The following is a 22,272-nucleotide window of genomic DNA, read 5'->3' on the forward strand; positions in this document are numbered from 1 at the left end:
CCAAGGGCAACGTGATAGAGGAGACAAGTCCTTACTTTCCCAATTAGCAGTAGCTTTTGGGTTATCACTGACATCATGGAGAATTCTGGCAGGCACTGAGTTGGATGGATAAAGGTACCTCCCCGATCAAAGGACCTCTCGCGACCACCAATCGCCCAGCCTAAATGGAAACTTGAATCCTTTGCCTTCTCATCTGCTCTAGTCAAGTCCACACGCCTTCATGAGTAGAACATCGGGGCACCTGAAGTACATGGACTCTCTGACTGCAAGACTCCAGTACAACCTCGAGAAAGGTCACGAAGACGGCGGCGCCAACAACCCCCGGCGTTCTACAATCATAAGGCCAAGCCCAAGTCATTCTAGCCCTCACTTCAACTTCACCCAACACCTACATTGATTCCACCCCAAATTCCATCACCATCCAGCAAGCCACAAAGCGCATGGAGCCATCTGTTGATACGAGCATCCACCGTCGAAACTACCATGGCGACTACTCATATGAACGGATAGAGCCAGCGGTATGGCCAGCGGTGTGGCCATCGGTCGACTTGGGGGGAAGGCTTGATCGTGGCGGTGGTGGTGGTGATGGTGGGCCCCTCACAACGAAGCCTTCAAGATCAACATTAAGCTGCCACAAGTCCACGGCTCTAAGGTGTCTCTGTTTACAAGTAAACCAAGTACCTTTGAGATAAATGTAAATACTTTCAACTATCATGAAAGGAATAGGAATGAAGCGCCAGAGACGAGCACTTGGTCCCATACTCGACCCCTACCTGCGACGAAGAGCACATCAAACCAATGCCCAAAAAGAAGAAGAAACAGCAACTAAACTCTACTGTTAATCGCGGTTGCCACTCATCAAAGTGACGTCAGCGTTGAATGCGCAAACGCATCAATAGAGCCGTATCCGAGAATGTTCTGAAGTCAAGGGGTGCAAACGCGTTCTCTATTGAGATAGAGTGTATTGTTGACAGCTGCCGCCAGCTGCCAGGAACTTCACCTTCCAACATAAAAAGATCCTTTTCTCACTCAAAAATCCCACCATGAACCTCACATCTTGGACCAACCTTGTGACTACCACCCCCATTACAGTTACTCTATTGCTTTCCATCCCCAACACGACCACCATAGCTTATTGCACTATGTCGCAGGATCGAAGCAACGCAAACTCTCTCGTGGAGTGATTAGGACCAGACTGAGTATGTGTGGCATATGACTCTTCACATGCGATGGGAACTATGTGCTCCAGACTATCCTCGACGTCAGGTGTACGTTGGCGCACGACCAGAGAGGGTCGAGGCGGCAGCAGCCAGAGGGCTCACAATCCCCTTCGAGTTTGAAATTGACCCCCGAGAGGCCATCCATGGCGTGCGATTCATTGTCATCGCTCATGATCTTTCAACTATCTTGATGCCCATCGTGGCCTGGCTCCTCGGTGAGCGGGTGGAAGACCTCCAGTCTGGCAACCTTTAGTCAAGCACGCAAGTAACGGACCGCCTTTTCTCTTCTCTCTGATTACTTGCTAACGAGTCTTTTACAGTCGATCTATTGCCGGCGATCACTCTCCGACTTCTACCAGGGAATAGCTTCATGCTGCCATCCTGGAGCATGACCATCCTGATTCGAAGTGAAAGAATAAGAATACCAACATTGCTAATGTACGGTCAAGAACAAAAACCAAGAGTATGTCGAGTACGCCTCACTAGAAGCCCATCGCTGACGGAAGCCAGGAGATTATGGACGCAGTCGCGCCTTGTGAACATGAAGAAAGAGCTCTCGCTGTCTGTTCAAACGCCGACTCATGATACAATCTTCGAGACGCTGTTCAAGAATTACGCTGTCTGGGGTCGTTTTTGTCATTGAAGATTGTCGGGGATCGGCATCTAGGAGCGTTTTGCCAACGGGCCGTCATCTGGTAGAGTTGTTATAGCTCGCGGTCGCCTGATTGCGTGTCTTTTGCCTCGTTCTCTCTTGACTGGTCTTGATTGAGCATTGTTCGTCGCCAGGGCTGAACCCCATCACCATGTGAAAGGCGGGCGTCGAGAAGGAGATTGAGATGAGTTTCTGAAGTGATGAATTGTTGCAAATGTCGATGCGAATTGTGTCCATCCTCCCAGCAACGCTACAGGACGTCGACTTCCCGTACGCGACTCCAGGGATCCCCGATCTTCGTGTATCGTCCGCTCACAACGGCATGCGTATTTGGCCTTTTAATCGTGGTATGCTCATCAATAACAAATTAAAGCGGATGCCAGGGTAAATAATATGTGCTTCCACTTGGCTAGCCAGTCCCAGAGGGAGCCTGTTCATCGCCCCAGGAGATCTTTGTTCAGATACCTTCTTTCGAACGCCCTCCGCACAAGCCAGTCCAGTGCCTGCCACGCTTCAGTACACTCAATCAGAACGACATGCCACCAGACTCGCCAGCATACAGTCCATCTGGATCGGAAAGAGCGTTTTGCTGTTCCCCGGAATGAATTACGATGGGGGTATGGTTGGCGTGTGCTAGAGGCACTCTTTCGGCCATGTAGGGCTCGCATGGGTTTGGCTTATCGGGTCACATCCAAGTTCATTCATCTTTAAACAATTAATAACGAATTAGGTATATTAACAGATTATCATACTATTCTGCACTTAGGCCTTGTTCTCGCCTCCCTCAACAGCCGCACCAGGCTTCTCATTCTCAACCAGGTTCTGCTGGTCGGTGAGCTTGGGGTTACGCAGACACAGAGAGAAAGCGATGAGAGGGACAGCAAGGCAGATACCGGTGATGGTGAGCAGACGCTGAACATCCTCGTACGACCGGATCATTGCCTCACGCTCAGGAGTACCGACTGGGTACTCGAGCATGGCAGTGAGAGGCTGAGCGTAGGCGTAGGCGGCGAGAGTATCGTTGATGCCAGCAAGGTTCTTCTCGAGATGCGATGGGAGGACTTGAGTCCAAATAGCACCAGACACACTGTTGCCGAGAGAAGAGCCGATGTTGTAGAGGGCGAGGTAGAGACCAGTCATGATGGCGAGCTGCTCGTGCTGGAGGTAGGCCTGGAGAGAGGCCTGAGCAGGATAAGGGAACATACCACCAGCGATACCCAGGACGATCTGGGCGCCAATGACACCAGACTTGTTGGAGCTGCTGGGGTCGCCTCGGTAGCGGATGAGCAGACCAAAAGCGACGAGGAAGAGACAGGTACCGGCGACGATGAAGACCTTGAGACGGCGGACCTTGTAGACAACAAGACCCAGGATGGTGCCGGTGATAACACTGGCAAAGGAGTAGAGCGAGGTGATTCGGGTAGCAGCAGAGACGCTAAAGTTGAAAGCAACTCGGAGGACGGTAAACAGGTAGTCACCCTGCATGGTCCAGGCAAAGTTGAGCATGCAAGCCATACCGAGAGGAGCCCAGATGGCGCGATCCTTCATCTTCTGGAAGGGAACAAGAGGATGAGGAGCTCGGAGCTCCCAGAAGATAAAGACAGGGATGCAGACAAAACCGATGACGAGGGGAGCAATGACATGGGCCTGTCCCCACTGGGCCTTGAAGCCTCCGGCAGTGGTCAGAGGAACAAGGATGAGAGCAAAGATGGCGATGACCAGGATGATGCCGATGACATCGAGAAGCCAGAAGAGCTTGACGGCAAAGTTCTGGAAGCCGAGCTGCTGGAAGGAAGAGCGGTAGTTGACGAGGAGACCCTGCTTCTTGGCGCGGTGGGAGACGACCATGAGGCTGATGATGAGAGGAGCGGCGCAGACGGGGTAGATGATGCACCACATGCCGATACCCCATCGCCAGGTCGTGGCGCCCAGGACAGCTTCAGTGACGTCGCCGCTGACCCAGGTGTTGATGATGAAGGGCAAGGCGGGAATGTAACTGAAGAAGAGACGGGCTCGGGTAGAGGTGATATCGGCGATGATGACCTCGACGAGGAGAAGAATCATGGTGTAGCCAATCTGGTAAATGACAGCGCCGGCAGAAAAGGTGGCCAAGTTCTGGGCGACGGCCTCGACAATCGTTCCAAGGGTGTAGAAGAAGACGGACATGCAGATGAGCTCAACACGACCAAAGACATCAGCAATCTTTCCAGCCGTAGGCTGAGCAGCAGCAGCAATAACGGATCGCAGCGTGTTGACGGACGACAAAAGCGAGTGGGCGTGGAAGGCATCCGTGGCAAGGGGCTGGTAGGTGTAGCGGACGGTACCGTCGAGACCGTAGGCGTAGGCTATAAGGAAGACGCCAAAGAAGATGAAGATACGGTCGGTAAAGGTGATGACCTGGGAAATGGCCTTGATGCGGACGACTCCCGGGGAGGTCAGGTCGCGGACGGCGTCGGCGGCCGACTGGTGCTCGTTGGTGACCTCGCGACCATGGTCGTTGGTCTCGAGGGTCTCTTTGTTGAGCACAGGAGACGACATTGTACTCAATTGATCCAATTGATCAGAGTGTGATTGAAAAGAGAGCTGATGAGGGTTGGACTGAGTGATCGACAGTGAGCGATGGGAGCTTCATATGTATAGCTTTAGATGACCCACTGATTGATTAGATAAAACTACAAGGTTTGTCTGTGTTACTAGGGGCAAGCTAATCAGATGGATCTTGACCATCATGCGACCATCATCTCGCTGTGGACGATGTTGCGTTCCAGGGTTAGTCCCAGAAGCCAAGACAGACAGAAGCAGGTCCGCTCACGGAGAGTGGTGAAAAGATCGGAACAGCCGAATGTATTTGGCCGAGCTCGGACATGGGGGTATATGAACCATGGCCGTTGATTTGCTGGCTTGGCGTGGGTAGACTTTGAATCGATCGAATCCTTTGCCATTTGCCATGGGCCAACAGTGGTTCCAACAACGTGGAGATGTGAGAATGATCGACGGGTGAGCTTCCTTGTTGGGTAAGCTTGATCATCTGCCGGCCTGCATCAGTAAGACATGAAGTGAAGAGGGTCTTTTCAACTGTACGAGGAGCTCATCACCAACAAGACCCTCTATTTCTCGTGTTGTGTCTTTCAAGTCTCCATTCCTCGGTCCATCTCAGTCCATTCTGTCCACTGTACTTTGGCCGCCGTTGAAGACATTCAACTAGCCAAGCCCCGTACGTAAGGCAAACCGCCACACTCCCATAGCCTGATGCCGATCGTTGCAGGGGTACAGAATATAGCTGCCTAGCGACCCCCCTGTTCATGGATCCCCCGCGTGGCTTCTGCACAAGAACATCTTCTTAGTCTCACGGAGGATGAACCAAATAGGCGGACTCGCCGACGCAAGCAGCGCTGGATCTTGACTGCAGTGAGCAACCAGTGGAGTTCGAGGATGTGACCCTTGATGCTGGGCAATAACATAAACGGCAATGATTTACAGTCAGACACCGGGTTTAAGCAGCTTTGGACGCGTCGGAGTGGTCGGTTCTCTCCGTCCACCGAGATCTGAAAACTGCAATGATCGGAGCAGGCGAAGTTTACAAAAGTCTCCTGTTCAGCTCTGCCGTTATTGTACAGTACTGTAGAGCCTCAGAGGCATCCAACGTGGCGCCAATCCTTCGACCCCGTCTAGCGCGGCAAATTTTTACACTCACGCGAGCAATTCTCATCGCCCAAGACATTTATTGCCCGATAATGGCTCTCCTAGGCCGAGAAAAATGAGTTACAAGGTGCCCATCCTCGCCTGCTGTGGATGCAACGTCACTCTTAGATCCACTCTTGAAGCAACAGAATCCCAAAGGGCGATAGCTTGGTGATCCTTCAACTTGACTTGAAAAATAGTTGTTCCAAATGCGGACCGCGCGGATGACGCGGTCTGTGTTCCAGAGGCGTCTGGCGGCTGTAGATGAGATTGATAACAGGCCATTTGAGTTTAGCAGCAGGTTCTTTTGGAAGCTTTCTTCTTGGCAAATACCTCGGCTGTCAGCCTGCCAAGCAAGAGCCCCGTCAATCAAGCGTCCAGGCGTAAAATCTCTGTCAATCCTCCGTGCATCCCTTGACGTTACAGGCCTGGTACCGCCGGCTTGGACAAGCTCCACAACATGTGAGATGGCGTTACTTTGTTTCCCTTCATCTTCCTTTTCACTGGTATCCCACGTTCAGGGGCCTACACACAGACACTCCAAGCGACCCGATAGCTTGGCTGACCGGGTCCAAGATGATTTCGGATCTCGCTCATACTTGCCTGTCACAATGCTCCGTGAGTGGATCGCGGATGTGATACTATACAGGGTTAAGAATATCCACGCTCTTCGGAGCAAAACCCACGATGTTACAACGGTTCTCGTTCCATGCCTGACATGTAATTCTTAATATCCGGCGCGTGGGACAAAGACTCCACGTGTAGGATTGCGGGTGTTCCCGAATGTTGACCATGTCAACCACGGCGTAGATCGATCACACGAGGATTATCAGAACATACAGGCCATTTAGAGAAAGAGTAAAAGTCCAGATCCGTCTTCTAGACACGCGACCATTGAAATAAGACCGAACGACTGTCAGTGGGGTCAGAGGCCAAGAGCCGATTAGGTAAATGCCAGCCGGGGAGAGTGGGTGGCACGAACGGCACGAACGGGTATAGCAAGAGATTAATGTTTGCTAGACGACCTGGCCAAACGGATTCGTCCATTGTCATTCCAAGCCCACAACCATCCAGAAGACCGGGAGGTGCCAAGGCCCGATTTGCGAATGTCACTAGAATTGGATCAAAGACGCTTGGATTTACTCGTTGGTGACCAATCCTGAGTGTTGATTACTGATGTTTTCGTGTCATCTTTGGTCACCTTGCCTCAGCCTACTGTCATTCTCTGACGATGACTTGCCAAAACTGGGTGAGGGTATTCAATAGCGTGGACATACGGACCATAAGGAAAGCGTCTGCTACTCATCACGGTATGAGCCATTGAGCTCAAGGATTCATCACCTATTACACAGCAGCACTATTCTTAGCCGATATCCTCTATCTCAAGAACTAAATTGCTCAACAAAGCCTACAAATCCTCCTATCCTCGCGGAATTATTCCTCTAACTGCGGAATTTAATTCCCTGCTGACTCCCGTGTCAAGTTTCAGCTCAGGGCCTAACTTCTGCCGCTCTCCTTTTCATCTGAGGTCAGAATATTCAATCATTATTCTCTCCTTAGTCCCTAATGTTGAACTGCCTTGTGTCCATCGGGGAAAAGTGCGTGGGGGGCGCTACTTTGAATGTCGTGCAGTTCGGTCAACGCCACAAACAGCTAGGCTCGGTGGCTTCCTGCAGGAACTCATCCACTTCTCCATGATATGATAGAGGCTGTTCATGCAAGACAGTTTATTTCACGTCCAAGGTGGATTCAAGACCCTCCAGGCTTTGTTCTGGTGGGACGCATAAGTCCAAGACCCCTGAATACTCTCGGCATGAAATCACGGCAGAAGGTGCATTTGGTTGAATAGGAGATAGAGATTTGCCTAGATGTGAAAATATAAGCCAAAATTATTCCTGGTGTATGTTCATCACTCTGGGTGGTTCAACCTTTAGTTACCCTACCTCAGCTACATGTCAGATGTTACTCACCACCTTCAAATACCAAGCGCGTCAGTAACCAGAACATGAACCAATAGCATCTACAACTATTCACCGCTATATCTAGCCTTGTAATTCATCTACTCCCTTTCATAGCAACCAATCCCATGATCAACAGGTCAAGCCTATATGTCTAGTATCATCCCGCGGAATTATTCCTTCACTGCGGAATTCAGCTCCATGTTCTCATCCCACGTCCATATATCAACAAGGAAGTGATTAGGTAAATGCCAGCCGGGAAGTGGCGGGATGCCTGTCGGGTTTGTCTTTGAAATCGGCATGTATCCCCGCCTATCATTCTACGCTCAAAGGTGGTTGATCAGAGCCAGACACCAAGTAGGTCTATTTGCTGTCTTTCGCAATTCCAAAGAGATTCAGGTATCCATTTCTGTCAGATTGCATTTACTCATCCGTCTCTAGGAAGCCCTCGTCCACCAACCGTTGACATCGATCTCGCATCTCAGAAACATAGCTTCGGTCCAATGCTTCAGCACGAGGCAGACTAACGGCACCATCCAAGCCTGCCGTCTGTTTAACGAGGCTCTCGACTGAATCATATAGACCTTTCCAGCATCGATCGATAATCGCATCTAATCGCTCATGGCCCAAGTCTGGAAACTTCATGTCCCGAAGCAGATGGACAATTGCGGTCCAGGTTCTAGTTCTGCGTACGGCTCATGTCCACGGCTCATGGTGTATAGTATAGAACCGATAGCGAACTGTTCTGTCCGTGGTCCATTGATACCAAAGGTTGCACGCTGCGCTCCAGCCTCTGACCCAAGCACACGAGCCCACGGCGGAGGATTCCCTGATGAGTCGTTCCCTATCTTGTCGACGCAGTCGAAATCGACAAGCTTGAGATGGCCTCCCACGTCCAGCAGCAGGTTTTCGGGTCATAGATCCCCATGGACCAGACCCAGAGATTCTAACCAAGCTACAGCGCCCGAGAGTTCGGTAGCCCATCTCTCAGCCGTCTGGGTAGGCTCCAGCCTCAAGACGCTGAAGTTATGGCGGTCGTCGAGACGTGGAATTGATCCCAATGCTCAACAATGTATTCGATTGACTCCCCCTCCAGTCTCACTTGTGACACAGGCATATACAGACATTTGGGTCAACGAGCTCTCTCCCACTTAGACCTAGTCCACACCCATCTGCGGCACCCTCTCATCCTCACTCCATCACGGCTTCGTCTGAGACTTGCTTCCACTTGCGACTTTGACATGTTCAAGACCCGATATCACACAGTCTTCTAATATTTACAGTCTTCCCTGCCGTGGCCCTCGACATGGCATAGGGTGCACCATGCCTCGGCCGGCGTATGATAGAACGCACATCTTTTCCCGAGGTAACATCTGTCTCCGTGACGGCACTTGCTCGTCCTCCATTTCTTAAAGTTCTGCTCTGGCAGGGCTTGGAACAGGTCGCGCTCCTCTCTGGTGTGTAGATGACCGCAATCGCCACGTTTACCACAGCGAATGCCGTAGGGGCATGGCTGTTTTGCATGATGGCCGCTTTTCAAATTAGTGCGAGTTACCGTCTCCCACTTGTCGGTTTTGCTGTTGCTGGGATCATTGAGGCTGCTTGCCTCTGCGTTTTCACTCTGTTCACCCCCAGCGGGCAGCTTCCAGGGGTTGGATGGGTCCCTGACGTTGGCTGTAGCACTGGACGCCTTGGCGCTGTGTTGGGTGCGTTGGGACTCTTCCTTGGCCATGATTCCCACGGATTTTTGATCCCCGTCACCCTCCAGAAGCGCAAACATGTTGCTAGTTTCGACCATGGCCGGCGGTCCTTCGTTGAAGCGGTTCGCGTATCGAGGCCACGACATGACCTTCCACAGTCCCTCAAACTGGGTCTCTGCCTCGGCGATCAGGCCATCCATGTCATTGATGTTCTTGACTCCGGGGAACTCGACGTAGAACTCGTTTGTCACGTTGGATGGGGTTATGAAGGACAAGCGGCCCCACCCATCGAGCTCATTGCAGACAATAGCTTCCGCGTTGAGGTTGGTTGACTCTGGGTCGGTAAACTCGTAGAGCACTAGCGTGCAGCTTGGATCGACCTTTCCAGACCGCCTGGTAGAACGGTAGCTCGTGAAGGAGATCTCTTTGAATACGTGCTCCAGGTAGTTTATCGACAACAGAGCCATGTCGTTGGCTAGTTTACGGTACTCAGAAGAGATGCCCGATTTCCAGGCCCAGAGCTCAACCCGGAACCCGTCGTCCAAGGCTTGTCTGATTGGCGGGACCATGTCTTGGTCTCCGGTGATGACGATAAAGACAGTCCTCTTATTCTCCTCTCTAATGTCGGAGCGAAAGTCGGCCATGGTGCTGAGCCTGGTAGATGTGCGGCTCATATCCGCCGTCATGGCGGTGTCTACCTGTTTCTCCTTGCCGCGGGCGCGATCGTAGATCTTAGTTCGGAAGTTGTACTTCTCAAACGTGTTCCACACGGCGTCGTTGGGCGGCGGGCGAGAGCCATAGAGATACGAGGTGCCTTGAAAGCGACCGCCCAGAAGTGTCTTGACCAGCTTACCGATGTTGATCCTGAGACGCGGGTCGCGGTCGCTGTCAGTCAGTTTAGGCATGTGGCTATTTCCCGAGGCGGCGAACTTTTGGGCCTCGATCCAGATGTTGGAGTCGTCCACGAAGAACATGCAGATCTCTTGATCTGTTTCGGTCATGGTAGGTGTCATTTGGGCTGCGGTAGCTGAGTGAAGGGTGACTTGAGAGTAACGAGGGTCTAGGCAAGTGATATGATGGTTGGTTTGAAGAGTAGCGTATGCGAGGAATGTCTGCCCGGGGATTGAGCATTTTACTACCGTCAGTACGGATGCGTGTGTCAGTGCCCGAAGCACACTGTTGGGCAACCCTTGGTTGGTGGCGCTCAAATGTGCAATTCAGGCTGGTTTGGGAGAGTCGCATATGCAAGGCGTCTTGACATCTTCCATGAGAGCCTTGTTGCTGCCTTGGACGACAGGCCACTTTTCCCATCAGCTACTTCGGTCAGCGGCTATCACATTGGCCATGACTATTATTGGACAGTTGGAAAAGATGGCACAAAGCTTGGTTCTTCTGGTCTGGTTTATGTAGAAGAAGACCGGGCCGTTCAGATTATGGCAACAATGTTCCCAAAGACACAACCAGGATGTCTCCTTCGCCGTTTGGTGTGGCAACAACGATGGCTATTGATTGAACGACATGAACGGCTTCAAACTCACGTTCTCCTCCTAGATAGCAACAGACGACGTCTACGACTAACACGTCTATTCAAAGCCCCTGTGCATCCTCAGCATGACAAATACAATGAGCCTGGTCCAATATCAAACTGAGACTGAATTAGACATGACAGAATCATCTATACAAGCAGTTTTCTACTTGTCACGTCTGCGAAGCTCTGCCACCCTCTGAGTTTCGATAATTGGCTTCAACATCAAGGTGGTGAACCGATAGCTACCAGCATGAGGCTGCCTATGGTTGATTGAAATGCCCCAGCCTCATGTTGGGTGTCTATTCTTGATCTCGATCCAATGCTCTCCTTCACTATCTCCCACTAGACGTCGAGCTCCGATTTGTCTACGTTCACGGCACTAGCTCATATACGACTAATTCCTCCTTCAATATAGAAGTCCAAGTCCAACGCGTCATGGCTTACAAAATATCAATCACGCTGCCTTCGGGCCATTGAGGCAACCCCACCAGCATCAGGCTCACTCTCGTCGACAAAACCAAACCTCTCATACAACGGCGCGCCAGCTTTACTCGCATCCACATAAGCCCCAACTCCATTCTTATCTGCAAGGTCACATCCCCATTTCATAAGCATGGATCCGGCCCCTCGTCGTTGGTAGTCAGGGTGTGTAGCAAGTGTGTCGAGATCTGCGTCTGTATCAGCTCAAGAACTGCTCACAAGGTTGAGTCTTCCATACAGTAATGCTTATAGTCGCCCATAACCCTCTTTCTCTCGTCTTCTTCTCTCTTGAAAAAGGCCTGGCACTCTTCACCTGGCATATCCTCGTGCCATGGCGGATATCGACGACCTCGCTCTTCAGGCATGGCCGTGTCCCATCTGGCATAGGCTGCTATTCGAGGCCGACCTTGAGCATCCAATGTATCAGGGTCGATCACCTTGACATAACGTGCCAATGGCTTGTTCGTAATATCGTGGTAGTTGGCATCATGCCACCACTTGCGCACCCCTGGAGTACCAGGCCACAACCGCTGCATGTCAGGGTCTTTAAATGCCTCGAACCAGAGGTCTATCATGGCTGGGATGTCCTCTGGATTCGCCAATTCCAGTCTCAGGGTGTTGGGAGTTGTCATCTTGAAGGATAAGGGTGTTGTTTGACGCGTAAGCCGTAAGAGTGCGGGGATGGATTCATCACCCTTGTATTTATACTGAGGGCTGAGAAACCGCTCCACATTTATTACTCTGCTGGCTCAATTGTCACCAAGACGACTCAGACCAGCAGTTTTCTTTTCTCTTAGAGGACTTGGACTCTCCTAGGCTCCTTTATAAACACGTGCTGAGGATCGCTGTCTTGGTGGGCACAGTTCTGTATCTCCTTCGAAAGGAGAATAAGACCAATATTTTGTAGCATGTGTTATAGGTTAGTCTCAATTCGTTGCTCAACTCTGTCGCCTCAACCAGCCTCGTCTATGCAAGGGGCATGGGAACATTTAGGCTACGGGGCGGTACATAAAGGTCGGGTTATCTAAAGCCCTTTATAACACAGCTTTCGTCAAATCTAGAGGAATACTAAAGCCTTTAAGTCCATAATGTGACGTTTTCCCCCATGGGAACGGCTAAGCCCGGCTGAAACGTCCATTACGCATCAGTCTTACATGTGTGAGTGCTGGCAAGTTATTCACATGCTCGGAAAGCCGCTGCTTGACAGCCTTGGCGCAGTCTCCAAACCTGGTTATCCCGAAAGGACCCTTTTCGGAGGAGTTGCAAAAGTTCTTTTTTCATACGCATGCAAGTCTTGTCGTATTGCGCTCACATGTACTTGCTTGACGCAACCTCCTGCAAGGTACCGCGCCGAGCCCAATACGGCGGCGGCAATACGAACTCCGCTTCACTTCTCGTCTTGGGGCTGGAGGAAATTCATGGATGTTTTAGCGCAACAGCATTCAAACTCACCTGCATGCGTCGTTTCAGGCATGGGTGGCTTCACAGCTTGTGGTCTTTATCTCTACCTCCAACCAAATGTATGGGTTGTTCGGATGAGCCCCCCACGATCCATACTCGTGCAGATCTGGTGACGGAATTGCTGCGAGTTGATTGGCAAAGTGTCTTATGCAGAGGAGATGCGCCAGATATCCTAGGTTCAGTACTGGTTGCGAGTCGGTAGCCTTGAAGCCAAGCCAGCACAGCATCTGAGCGAGATTGCGAATTGAGGCCTACAGGTCTGTGGTAGAGACAAACAAACTACCAGTGATATGTCAAAAGATATCCACTTCAGTTATATTCCACTAAGCTCGCTCTTGGGCTCCGAAACGGGGAGTCTTCAGCGAGGTGGGACAGTGATGCAGATGCTGCAGGGCCATCAGCCAACCTCTAAGCAGCAAGATGTCGTGCGATAAATGAGCATAGATAAACGCGAGCACGGCATAAACGTTCTCGTCTGAATTTGGGGTTCTAATGAAAGATTCCTCCGAAATACGAGGTCCTTCACGTGGTTATCGACAGGCTCATCGCATTGTTCGACATCAAGAGGACTACCTAGATAGCATTCAGACTCCATTTTCGGCAAAGCATACACATTTACACATATATTTAAGCACTCTTCAAAAGGATCGATTTGTAAGAGCTCAACCTCATCTTTGCGACTCCAATTGACGAGTGTCATCGAGCTCGGAGCCGGCTCCCGGAACTTCACCCGTCAGCGGCCCGTTATCGGCCACCCGACGCCACGACCTGCAGTGTTACATGACGACCGATATTGGCTTACGCCTCAATTTTATCATGATTATTGTAAGACGAGAGTCTAGCAGCTTCGTTGGGAGCCGCGTAGTCGTGCTTCGACTACACCCAAGGCGACATGGGGGTATATAGGTTAGGGCCTGGGGGACATGGGGATTGATGTTATCGCATCTCATTCGAGGTCTCCATTCGTTTCAGTCATTCGTTTACTTGTCCATTATGAAGGTCTTTGGGGCATTGGCATTGGCCACCCTCGTCTGCAGAAGTGCTGGGAGTCCAGAAAAGCGGTTGCTACTCGCGAGATCTGAAGGGACTGGGAAGCATGTTAAGCGTCAATCAGATGGTCGATGCGGAACTGGCTTTGACACCGTCTGCGCTGAGGATGAGTGTTGCTCAAATTCCGGGTAAGTCTGCAAACTCTCAACACCAAGGAAATGCTGAATGTGGCAGCTGGTGTGGAACTGGATACCTCTACTGCTCGGCCCCAGCGTGTCAGATTGAGTACGGTCCAGCATGTGATGCAAATGTGCGTCCCAATGGCCCCGACACTATCAATATCGCTCGACCCAAGATTGGAAACATTCCATACGGTGAAGCCATCAATCGGTGTAGTCGAAATGGCGATATTGCGCTGACGTACGATGATGGGCCGTTCACGTACACAGAAGATCTCCTCGATCTCCTCCAGGTGAGTGACCCTCCCACAGATCATCCGCCTCTAACATGTCTAGGAATACAACGCTAAAGCGACCTTCTACATCACTGGAAGAAACCTCGGCAAAGGAGCTATCAACGACCCAGACACAGCATGGCCTGCTCTCATTAGACGAATGATCAAAGACGGCCACCAGGTCGCCAGTCATACATGGTCTCATCAACGCCTCACGACGTTGAGCAGGTCCAAGTTCTGGAACCAGATGATCTACAATGAGATTGCTCTCGCCGACATCTTGGGATACTTTCCAACATACATGCGACCGCCGTACTCGGCCAGCAATGAAGATACCAATGCTTGGCTTGATGAGCTTGGCTATCACATTACCTACTTTAACCTCGACACTGAGGGATATCTCCATGATAGTCCCAACATGATTGCTGCGTCCAAGGCCATCTGGGATAATACTGTCGAGGGCAAAGACCCCGAAACCAATAGGTGGCTACACATCGATCACGACCCCGTCTACCAGACAGTCTACAACCTCACCGAGCACATGCTCCAATCCATCCAAAGCAACGGCTTCAGAGCCGTCACAGTAGGCGAGTGTCTCCAAGACCCCAAAGACAACTGGTACCGCAAGGTAGGCAATCAACCGACAAGCAATGACCCCAGCTCAGAAAGCTCCTCCAGCTTCCCACCGACGACTAACGGTCGGTGCGGCTCACGATACGGTGAAGCGACGTGTCGCCACGAGCCCCTCGGCGAGACTTGCTGCTCACGGGCAGGATGGTGCGGTTCAACAGAGGAGCATTGTGGTAGGGGATGTCAGCCTGTGTTTGGGATCTGCAACGACACGCCTGAGCCGGGGACTTAGGAGGCCGAATGACAGCGGAACAAGCGGCATCGCTGTGAAGGATCAGTGTAGTATGTCAGCCAGGGTTCTGGAACGAGCGGATCTGACAAGACATTTTCTATATCTACTGCTACTTCTTGGAAGTAATAACCTAATATTATTCCCGAGAATATCCATGCGCATTATCTTGAATGTTGATCCCAAAGAGGATTCCTTGTGCTTACACTCAGACATTGAATTCTCGCTTCCGATATTTGGGCATTGACTCTCCCCGGGAGTAATCACGCCGACTGATGCATGAGACAGGGGTATGCCAATCTTAGCAGTCTGGACCCTCAGGGGCAACGGCGCCACCAAAAATGCTTGTTATTAGCTGGGTCTACAGCTTCAGGATGCCCGTTTCTAGACAGGATGGCTTGAACTTTGACCTGAATGTCCAATGTCATCAGGTCTAAGCTTCACGCCAATGTCTACCCATCACCACCTTAATATCCATGGACAAATCATCAGAGCCCAGCATCACTCTGGCGATTTCAGCTCCTGTGTGGCTTGCCTCCACATCTCCACTAGCTCAAGGCTCATTTGAAGACGGTCGGCAGTCGGCAACCTCCATGACAACGGAAACATGTCTTTGACGTGGCTTCTATTGGCTGGCTTACTACCCATCCCCGTAGTTTCAGGCTGTGATCGGCAGGGCGCCGTCTTTGCCAAGGGCGAAAAGCAGAAACATTGGACGTCGAGAGACGCATTCTTGGGAGGTGGTAGAGACATGTACGAGACACGAAAACATTGCACTTTTTGTGTTTTGGTGTGTCAATGTGCAAACGGTTCCTGAACTGCCGCACTTTGAGCCTCTCCTATTCTCCCATAGGGCTGATGACAACGCTCGTCAACACCGAAAGCGGTATAAAGTGTGAGGCTGCATGCAGTCCTGTGGCTGCCCCTGAGGCAGACAGCGTAAATGAACCAAACGGCATTCAGCCTTGGGTTGATCCGACTCGGGATAAGCGCTAGCGTCGTGTGGTTCTGTGGAAATTGTCCAGAATAGAACCAGGGTGTAGCGTCCCGCTGGGCTGAGGATGGTCTGGGGAAGGGATACAAGTGTCTTGGCCTGGGGATGTGGACTGGTACATAAGAGAAGCTGTCTCCCTTCTTTGATCCAAATCTTTATCCTCAACCATCCTCTCGCTCAAAGTCTCTCGCTCTACAATTCTTCTTCCATCCAAGATGCAGTCCAAGATCGTCCTCGTCTCCCTCCTGGCTTCGGCCGTCTCTGCCCAGGGCAACTTCATGGCTCACCCCCAGATGAAGCGCGACCTCCTCGCCCCCCGTGCCACCGACTCTGTCGCCGGCCTCGATAAGGAGTGCCAGGAGGCCATCATGGGGGTCTACAAGACCCTCCCCACTCCCGCCCCCGAGATCGTCAAGGACCTCACCGAGCACCCCCAGACCGACCCCTGCCACTTCAGCACTCCCGCCTCTCTCTCCAAGGAGTACGCCAGCTACAGCTCCGAGATTCTCGGCTGGTACTCCAAGAACGAGGCCGAGATCAAGTCTGCCCTCGAGGAGTGCCCTGCCCTCTCCAAGTACGCCAACGCCGTCCCCATCTGCTCCGATGCCGCCGCCGCTGGTGGCGACAAGACCAAGGCCACCGAGGCCACCAAGACTGCTGAGGAGACCGAGGCCGAGACTACTGCCACCGAGTCTGGTGCCTCCAAGCCCAGCGGCTCTGCCTCCGCCGAGTCTGCCAGCGATGCTGCTGCTACTCCCACCACTTCCTCCCCCGCCCAGGCCACCAACGGTGCTGCCCGCGAGGGTGGCATGATCTACGCTGCCGCCGCTGTTGCCGGTATCGTCGTTGCTGCTCTGTAAATATCGCTCGAACAGCTTGGTGGATGTCTGTTACATTGAAGGTTAATTGGGTGATACCTTGCCTGCTTGCCTAATAGCATTTTTAATTGAACATTGCGAGCGATCATTGTCCTCGAACCCAATTTAAGCTTCCTTGTCGTGAAATTCCAGCCCTACCGGGCATGAACCTTGTTCCTAAAGTTACCAACTTGGCAAAGAAACTCTTGGCAACCGTCTTTGGGTTGCAGGCAACACGTCGCACTTCCAGTGTAGGTGACATGCAAGGGACCTAGCCGTAAATAGATGTTTGTTAGATGTTGAAAGAGTCACTTGGAGCACAGATCATGTGTGAGCAAACAACCCTCAGCTAGTCCTTTATCAGCATCATTCTTTGATGCCTGAATGACACTGCCAAGATATCCCTCGGATAGTTGCTTTGATGAAACATCACATGGAAATTCAACGCTCGGGCAAACACTGATTCACCCCGTTTAGCTTTCGACATAAAGAGTGCGTGGATCCTCAGTCAGACATGTCAACAATCTCACCTCCTCCACTTCTCTCTCCATCATCATCATCATGGATCATACTCACGCTAGTTTCGCTGACAAGGTCGGCCGAGGTGTTGCAAAGGGAGTCTCTTTTGCGCTTGGAAAGTGGAAGCAGCTCCTCTTCACCTACACCTTTACCACCATCGTCGGCATCGCCCTTCTCTACATGCACACCGGTATGTCTCCCACTCCCGATAAACGGTCTTATGCTAACACTTTCTAGAACATGAGGCTTCTCTCGTCAAGCGAAGCTGGGGAGGTTTCGATGAACGTCCCATGACGGAAAAGTGCTATCGCCAGGAGCGCACCGCCATGCTCCTCTCCTTGTTCCTCGGTCTTTTGGGTGTTGACCAGTTCTACGCTCACCACTGGCCCCTTGCCATCTTCAAGTTCTTTACTTTCGGTGGACTGGGCACCTGGGCCTTTATCGACATGATTCTCTGGATCGTTGGTGGTGTTTACGGTACCCCTGGATGTCCTGGTGGAAGCTCTAAGGGATGGCAGTATTGAGGTACTCTGAGTTGGTGCGTTGTTCCTGGCAGAGTAGCAATTAAATGACCTGAAATGTGAGACATGAATTCCCGTGTGACAATACCGTCATCTGCCTGTTTGTAGTGCCACTATCCGTTTTCTCCGCAAATCAAGACCTGCCGCGTTTGCCTATGGGAATCATGAAACCGCATTAATCAAGGCAGCAATCAGGCACGACACGTTTCCTACACCCGACTGTCAAAGATCAATGCCAAGGCCTAAATCGGACTGTAATGTCGTGGACGTAGTATCACCGTAGAGTAGGACAGTTGGCGATAGCCTCACTTGCACAAGAGTTAGAATGAGGGGCCAAATTAAACACAAGCATATGTTGCCCAAGGCGCAGCCACCTCCTCTTGTCTTTCTCGAATCTCACGCCTCGTACATGATGCTTCTTCAGCTCACAAAATTTCCAGGGGGTTCACAAATACCTAGAGCCAAGTCAAACGCCGGCGTAGGCTCACACGAAGTGATGATTGCCCTCTACCACGCTAGCCGTTGGGCTAACCAACGCTCGGGGTCATGCCAAGAATGGCTTCACAAGGCCGTCAGAGAGCTACCTTAGCTAGCGTTCAACTGGGCTGAGCGACATTAACCGAGTAGACCTCATTTCACCTTTAATCACAAACGCCGACGACCAAGTGTTAAATGAGACATTTGGAGCACGTGGACCATAACCCAGCGTGACCATGCGAATAACCTCATGTCCACATCCCATGACACACAATGCACACACAAACTGACAATATTTCTCATTATACTCATTGATGCCATGGCAACCCTGACGAAAAATGAACCAAACCTTTTCTACACCAGCCATCTAAGCACCATTGCTCGTAAACACAATGACCAGCCCCTACTCGTCATCCTCGTCGTCCGAATCCGTCTCCTCCTCCTCGGCATCCTCACCATTAACGCCCTCCTTTGACTCGGCACCGTTCTCCAGCTTCAACCACTCCTCCCACTCGGGGAAGAGATCCTCGTCCTCTCCGGGCACACCGATCAGCTTGGCTACCCGTCCCTTCTTGTTCTTCTCCAGGTTCTCCTGCCACTCCTTCACTACAGGTACAGTAAGGCTGGGCTGGTAGGTTTGCGAGAAGAGAACGGCCTCGGCAAGTCGGCCGGTCTTGGTGAGAATCTGAGTGCAGGCCTCGATATCACCGAGCAGCCAGCGGCATGAGAAGGCGACGTTGTGCGCGCCAGCCTCTTCTGCCTGAGTAGCCAAAGCAGTCAGGCCATCACGGTCACCCGTTGACGAGTGCAGAAGCAGCAGAGATCCAAGGTCCTTGGCGTGGGTGAAACACTCAGCAGCGAGAGCAACATCCCAGGCAGCCAGAGCAGCATCTCCCACAGTCTTCCACTTGTGGTCGGCATCGGCCTCACGGGCGAGCTCAAGCGCAATGGCGAGCTCGTTGAGAGCAAGAGCAAGCTCAAACTTGTGCTCGGGATCAGTTGCCACCTCCAAAGCAAGCTCCTTGTGGCCCTGGCCTTCTAGGAATCTCGCAATCTTGTTGAGCTGGTCTTCGGGAATTGTCGGTAGCAGCTCAGCAGCCGTCTCCATATCCTCTCGGAGGACAAGAGTCTGGTACTCAAGCACAGGAAGAGACAGGCCAAACGAGGTAACACCAACATCCTTGTCGGCGAGGTAGATTCGAGAGTCGCGCTGGATGTAGCCCAGGATGTACATGGGCTTGTCAAAGTGGGAGACGGTGTAGGTCTGGTCACCGACGAGGTAGTTGAGTCGGTTGGTGCTGTTGGTGTAGATGAAGCAGTCGCCAATCCACTCGCCGGTTCGTACGCTGTCTGGTCAGCAGAGTCATACTCAGGTGTCAAGAGTACTTACGTTTCGCTAATGTCAGTGATAACCTCAAAGGCCGCCTCGACACCATCCTCCTCAACAAGACCAGCTTGCACGGCCTCGACGTAGTTCTCTCGGGAGAAGCGCAGCACGTAAAAGGTATCCTCGCAGGCAATCGTCACCAGCTCTCCGCTATCAGACCAGTAGACCTGCTTGGGCTCAACCTCGATTCTTCGCACAAGACCACCAGTCGCCCAGTCAAAGAAGGACACGCCACCCTGGCCGGTGACACCAAGAAGAACACCACCGTGGAGTCTCTCAGCCTGGAAGCCGACATCGAGACCACCGCTCTTCTCGACAAAGTTCTTGAAGATCTTGACGCTCATGGCAGACTCGCGGATAGCAAAGTCGTTGCTGTTCTCCTTGGATGCCCAGACAAAGTCGAGAGCAGAGCCAAAGGCCTTGTTTCGCCAAGCAAGGGCAGTGTAGATGATGTACTCGCCATCACCGCACACAGCAACGAAGCGGCCGTTGGGGGAGTGGATGAGTGTTTGGGGGTACACTTCGCAGGTACCGAGATCCTTGGTGGGGAGGGAGATCGGCTCGTTGTCCTTGATAGAGGCATCTGCTGCTATTAGCGTTCATCTCGACACATCTCAGGCATACATACCTCCTCCCTTGATGATGGCAGAGACAACCTCGTTGTGGCGAGCCCAGATAAGCTTGCCGGAAGCATCCATAGACACAGCAGGCTCCTCACGGCCAAGCTTGACAACAACTGCACCATCGTCGAAACCCACAGCAACACCCTGCTTGCCCTTCTGATACGAGACACACCAAGCTCGCTCCAGGCTGTAGTTGAGCGACTGCTCGAATCGGTAGGTGTTGGCGTGCCATATCCTTATCGTGCCGTCCTCGGAACCGGAAATGATGACGGGCAGTTCGGGGTGGTAGCAGGCAAACGAGACGTTGTTGGTGTGGCCCTCGAGGGTAGCGATCAGAGACTTAGTGGTGTAATCCCAAATCTTGACGGTTCGGTCGTCCGAGGTGGTGAGGAGGTAGGGCTTGTCGGAATGAGGGTAGTAATCGACATGGTTCACTCCCTTTGTCTCGTGAGCCTCAAGGGTAAAGTTGGGAGTGGAGGAACCGAGGCTCCAGATCTTGACTGTCCGGTCGAGACAGGCAGAAGCAAAGGTGTTTGTGTCCTTGGGGTTGATGGCAAGACCCATGACGTAGTGACCATGACCCTCAAAGACCTGAACACACTTCCAACCCTTCTCCCAGTCCCACAGCTTAATGGTCATGTCATCTGAGGCAGTCAGGACAAATGGCTGAGTGGGGTGAATCGCAATCGCTCGGATGTAGTCGGGGTGCGCCTCGAACGAAGTGATCTTCTCGGAGGTGTTGTAGTTGTAGACACGTAGTTGGAAGTCATCGGAACCGCAGACAATCCAGTTTTTCCTGGCGACGAATCGACCGGCGCGAACAGGGACATCGGTGAGCTCGAACGTCTTGACGATCTGCTGGGTCTCGTAGGACCAGATGTAGACGTGGCCTGAACTGTCAGCTGCGGGCAAGTCAAACAGCCAAGTAGAGCTTACCGCTGTAGAGGGTTGTGAGGATCCATGGTTCATGAGGATGAAAGTCAATGCCCTTGACTCGCTCGCTGCGAGCATAGAGCTGGCGCTGGATTGCGAAACGTGTCAGCTCAGATCGCAGGTTGAGGAGTCAAGACCAAGCTCAGATAGCAATGGAGATTGCCACGGCTTGACTCCGGCGCACGGAAGCAGTCACGAGACTGACCTTGACGTCTAACTTCATCTTGTCGGGTGTCGCTGTGCGTTGGCGCAGAGTTGAAGATGCAAGCTGGCCAGCAAGGGCGGTGATGTCCAAGTAGTGGGGTTAGCGGCAGGAATCCCTGGAGGAGGCGACCATGCGGCGGGAGGTTGTCGCAAAGTCAAGTCGAGGCTGCAAAGGAGGAGCACAAGGTTGAAGGTACGGGGGTAAATCAGGTCCAACCGCTAATCGTCAATCGTGATATCTTGCAGCAGCTCGGAGCTCTGTTGCACATGAATCTCAAGCTCTCGAAATGTGTCCTGCGGCTCTTGCCAGGCTGGCCATGAGGTTTTGGCCTGAAGTGTCAGGCCCCCACATCCCTCTGCAGGGGGTGCCCCAGAAAAGGGGGTCTGTAGGGTAGGTATCACCAGAAACATTGAAGAGGACAACAGGACAGCAGGACAGCATCATTATTGGGAATGATGCTTCCAATGGATGAGTTTTATTGGGGAATGTTGTTATTTCTTCATCTCAGCCTACTACTAACTTGTTCATACCGAGCATTGACCTTTGTTGTGTAGTCCACAAGTCATCTCGGTTATGTTACCTTTTGGACATCAACAAGATATCACGGGCTGCCTCTCAGATGAACCTCACCATCAAGCATGATTCATGTTGAAACTGTCACTCAGTCAACTCGATTGTACGGACCAGGTGGAGCTTCTATTTACAGATCAACTCCATACTACGTACAGACACCATCGTGCATACGGCTGCATCTTGCGACTGTAGGCATCCTA

General features: G+C 52.0%; 7 protein-coding genes across 7 annotated transcripts; 3 read left to right on the forward strand and 4 right to left on the reverse strand.

Annotated features, from left to right (window-relative positions):
- Positions 1 to 2,634: 2,634 nt before the first annotated feature.
- Positions 2,635 to 4,410, reverse strand: LRP88_06499 (major facilitator superfamily domain-containing protein; the record flags this gene model as incomplete). The annotated part of the gene is made up of 1 exon (XM_083243037.1): positions 2,635 to 4,410. One exon carries the CDS (start codon positions 4,408 to 4,410, stop codon positions 2,635 to 2,637), a length of 1,776 nt encoding a protein of 591 aa, XP_083101973.1.
- Positions 4,411 to 8,781: 4,371 nt separating this feature from the next.
- LRP88_06500 (uncharacterized protein) lies at positions 8,782 to 10,212 on the reverse strand (the record flags this gene model as incomplete). Its single annotated transcript, XM_083243038.1, has 1 exon — positions 8,782 to 10,212. One exon carries the CDS (start codon positions 10,210 to 10,212, stop codon positions 8,782 to 8,784), a length of 1,431 nt encoding a protein of 476 aa, XP_083101974.1.
- Positions 10,213 to 11,434: 1,222 nt separating this feature from the next.
- On the reverse strand, positions 11,435 to 11,851 carry LRP88_06501 (uncharacterized protein; the record flags this gene model as incomplete). The annotated part of the gene is made up of 1 exon (XM_083243039.1): positions 11,435 to 11,851. One exon carries the CDS (start codon positions 11,849 to 11,851, stop codon positions 11,435 to 11,437), a length of 417 nt encoding a protein of 138 aa, XP_083101975.1.
- Positions 11,852 to 13,673: 1,822 nt separating this feature from the next.
- On the forward strand, positions 13,674 to 14,820 carry LRP88_06502 (uncharacterized protein; the record flags this gene model as incomplete). The annotated part of the gene is made up of 3 exons (XM_083243040.1): positions 13,674 to 13,858; positions 14,353 to 14,752; positions 14,803 to 14,820. The coding sequence occupies 3 exons, from the start codon at positions 13,674 to 13,676 to the stop codon at positions 14,818 to 14,820; spliced, it is 603 nt and encodes a 200-aa protein (XP_083101976.1).
- A 1,372-nt stretch (positions 14,821 to 16,192) lies between these two features.
- On the forward strand, positions 16,193 to 16,837 carry LRP88_06503 (uncharacterized protein; the record flags this gene model as incomplete). Its single annotated transcript, XM_083243041.1, has 1 exon — positions 16,193 to 16,837. The coding sequence occupies one exon, from the start codon at positions 16,193 to 16,195 to the stop codon at positions 16,835 to 16,837; it is 645 nt and encodes a 214-aa protein (XP_083101977.1).
- Positions 16,838 to 17,395: 558 nt separating this feature from the next.
- LRP88_06504 (uncharacterized protein) lies at positions 17,396 to 17,877 on the forward strand (the record flags this gene model as incomplete). Its single annotated transcript, XM_083243042.1, has 2 exons — positions 17,396 to 17,543; positions 17,591 to 17,877. The coding sequence occupies 2 exons, from the start codon at positions 17,396 to 17,398 to the stop codon at positions 17,875 to 17,877; spliced, it is 435 nt and encodes a 144-aa protein (XP_083101978.1).
- An 877-nt stretch (positions 17,878 to 18,754) lies between these two features.
- On the reverse strand, positions 18,755 to 21,372 carry LRP88_06505 (coatomer subunit beta'; the record flags this gene model as incomplete). The annotated part of the gene is made up of 3 exons (XM_083243043.1): positions 18,755 to 19,649; positions 19,742 to 20,258; positions 20,367 to 21,372. The coding sequence occupies 3 exons, from the start codon at positions 21,370 to 21,372 to the stop codon at positions 18,755 to 18,757; spliced, it is 2,418 nt and encodes an 805-aa protein (XP_083101979.1).
- Between the last annotated feature and the right edge of the window lie 900 nt (positions 21,373 to 22,272).

Source organism: Fusarium phalaenopsidis (assembly GCF_050370095.1).
Source record: "Fusarium phalaenopsidis strain FUZ10S chromosome Unknown contig_32296, whole genome shotgun sequence".
Lineage (NCBI taxonomy): Eukaryota > Fungi > Ascomycota > Sordariomycetes > Hypocreales > Nectriaceae > Fusarium > Fusarium phalaenopsidis.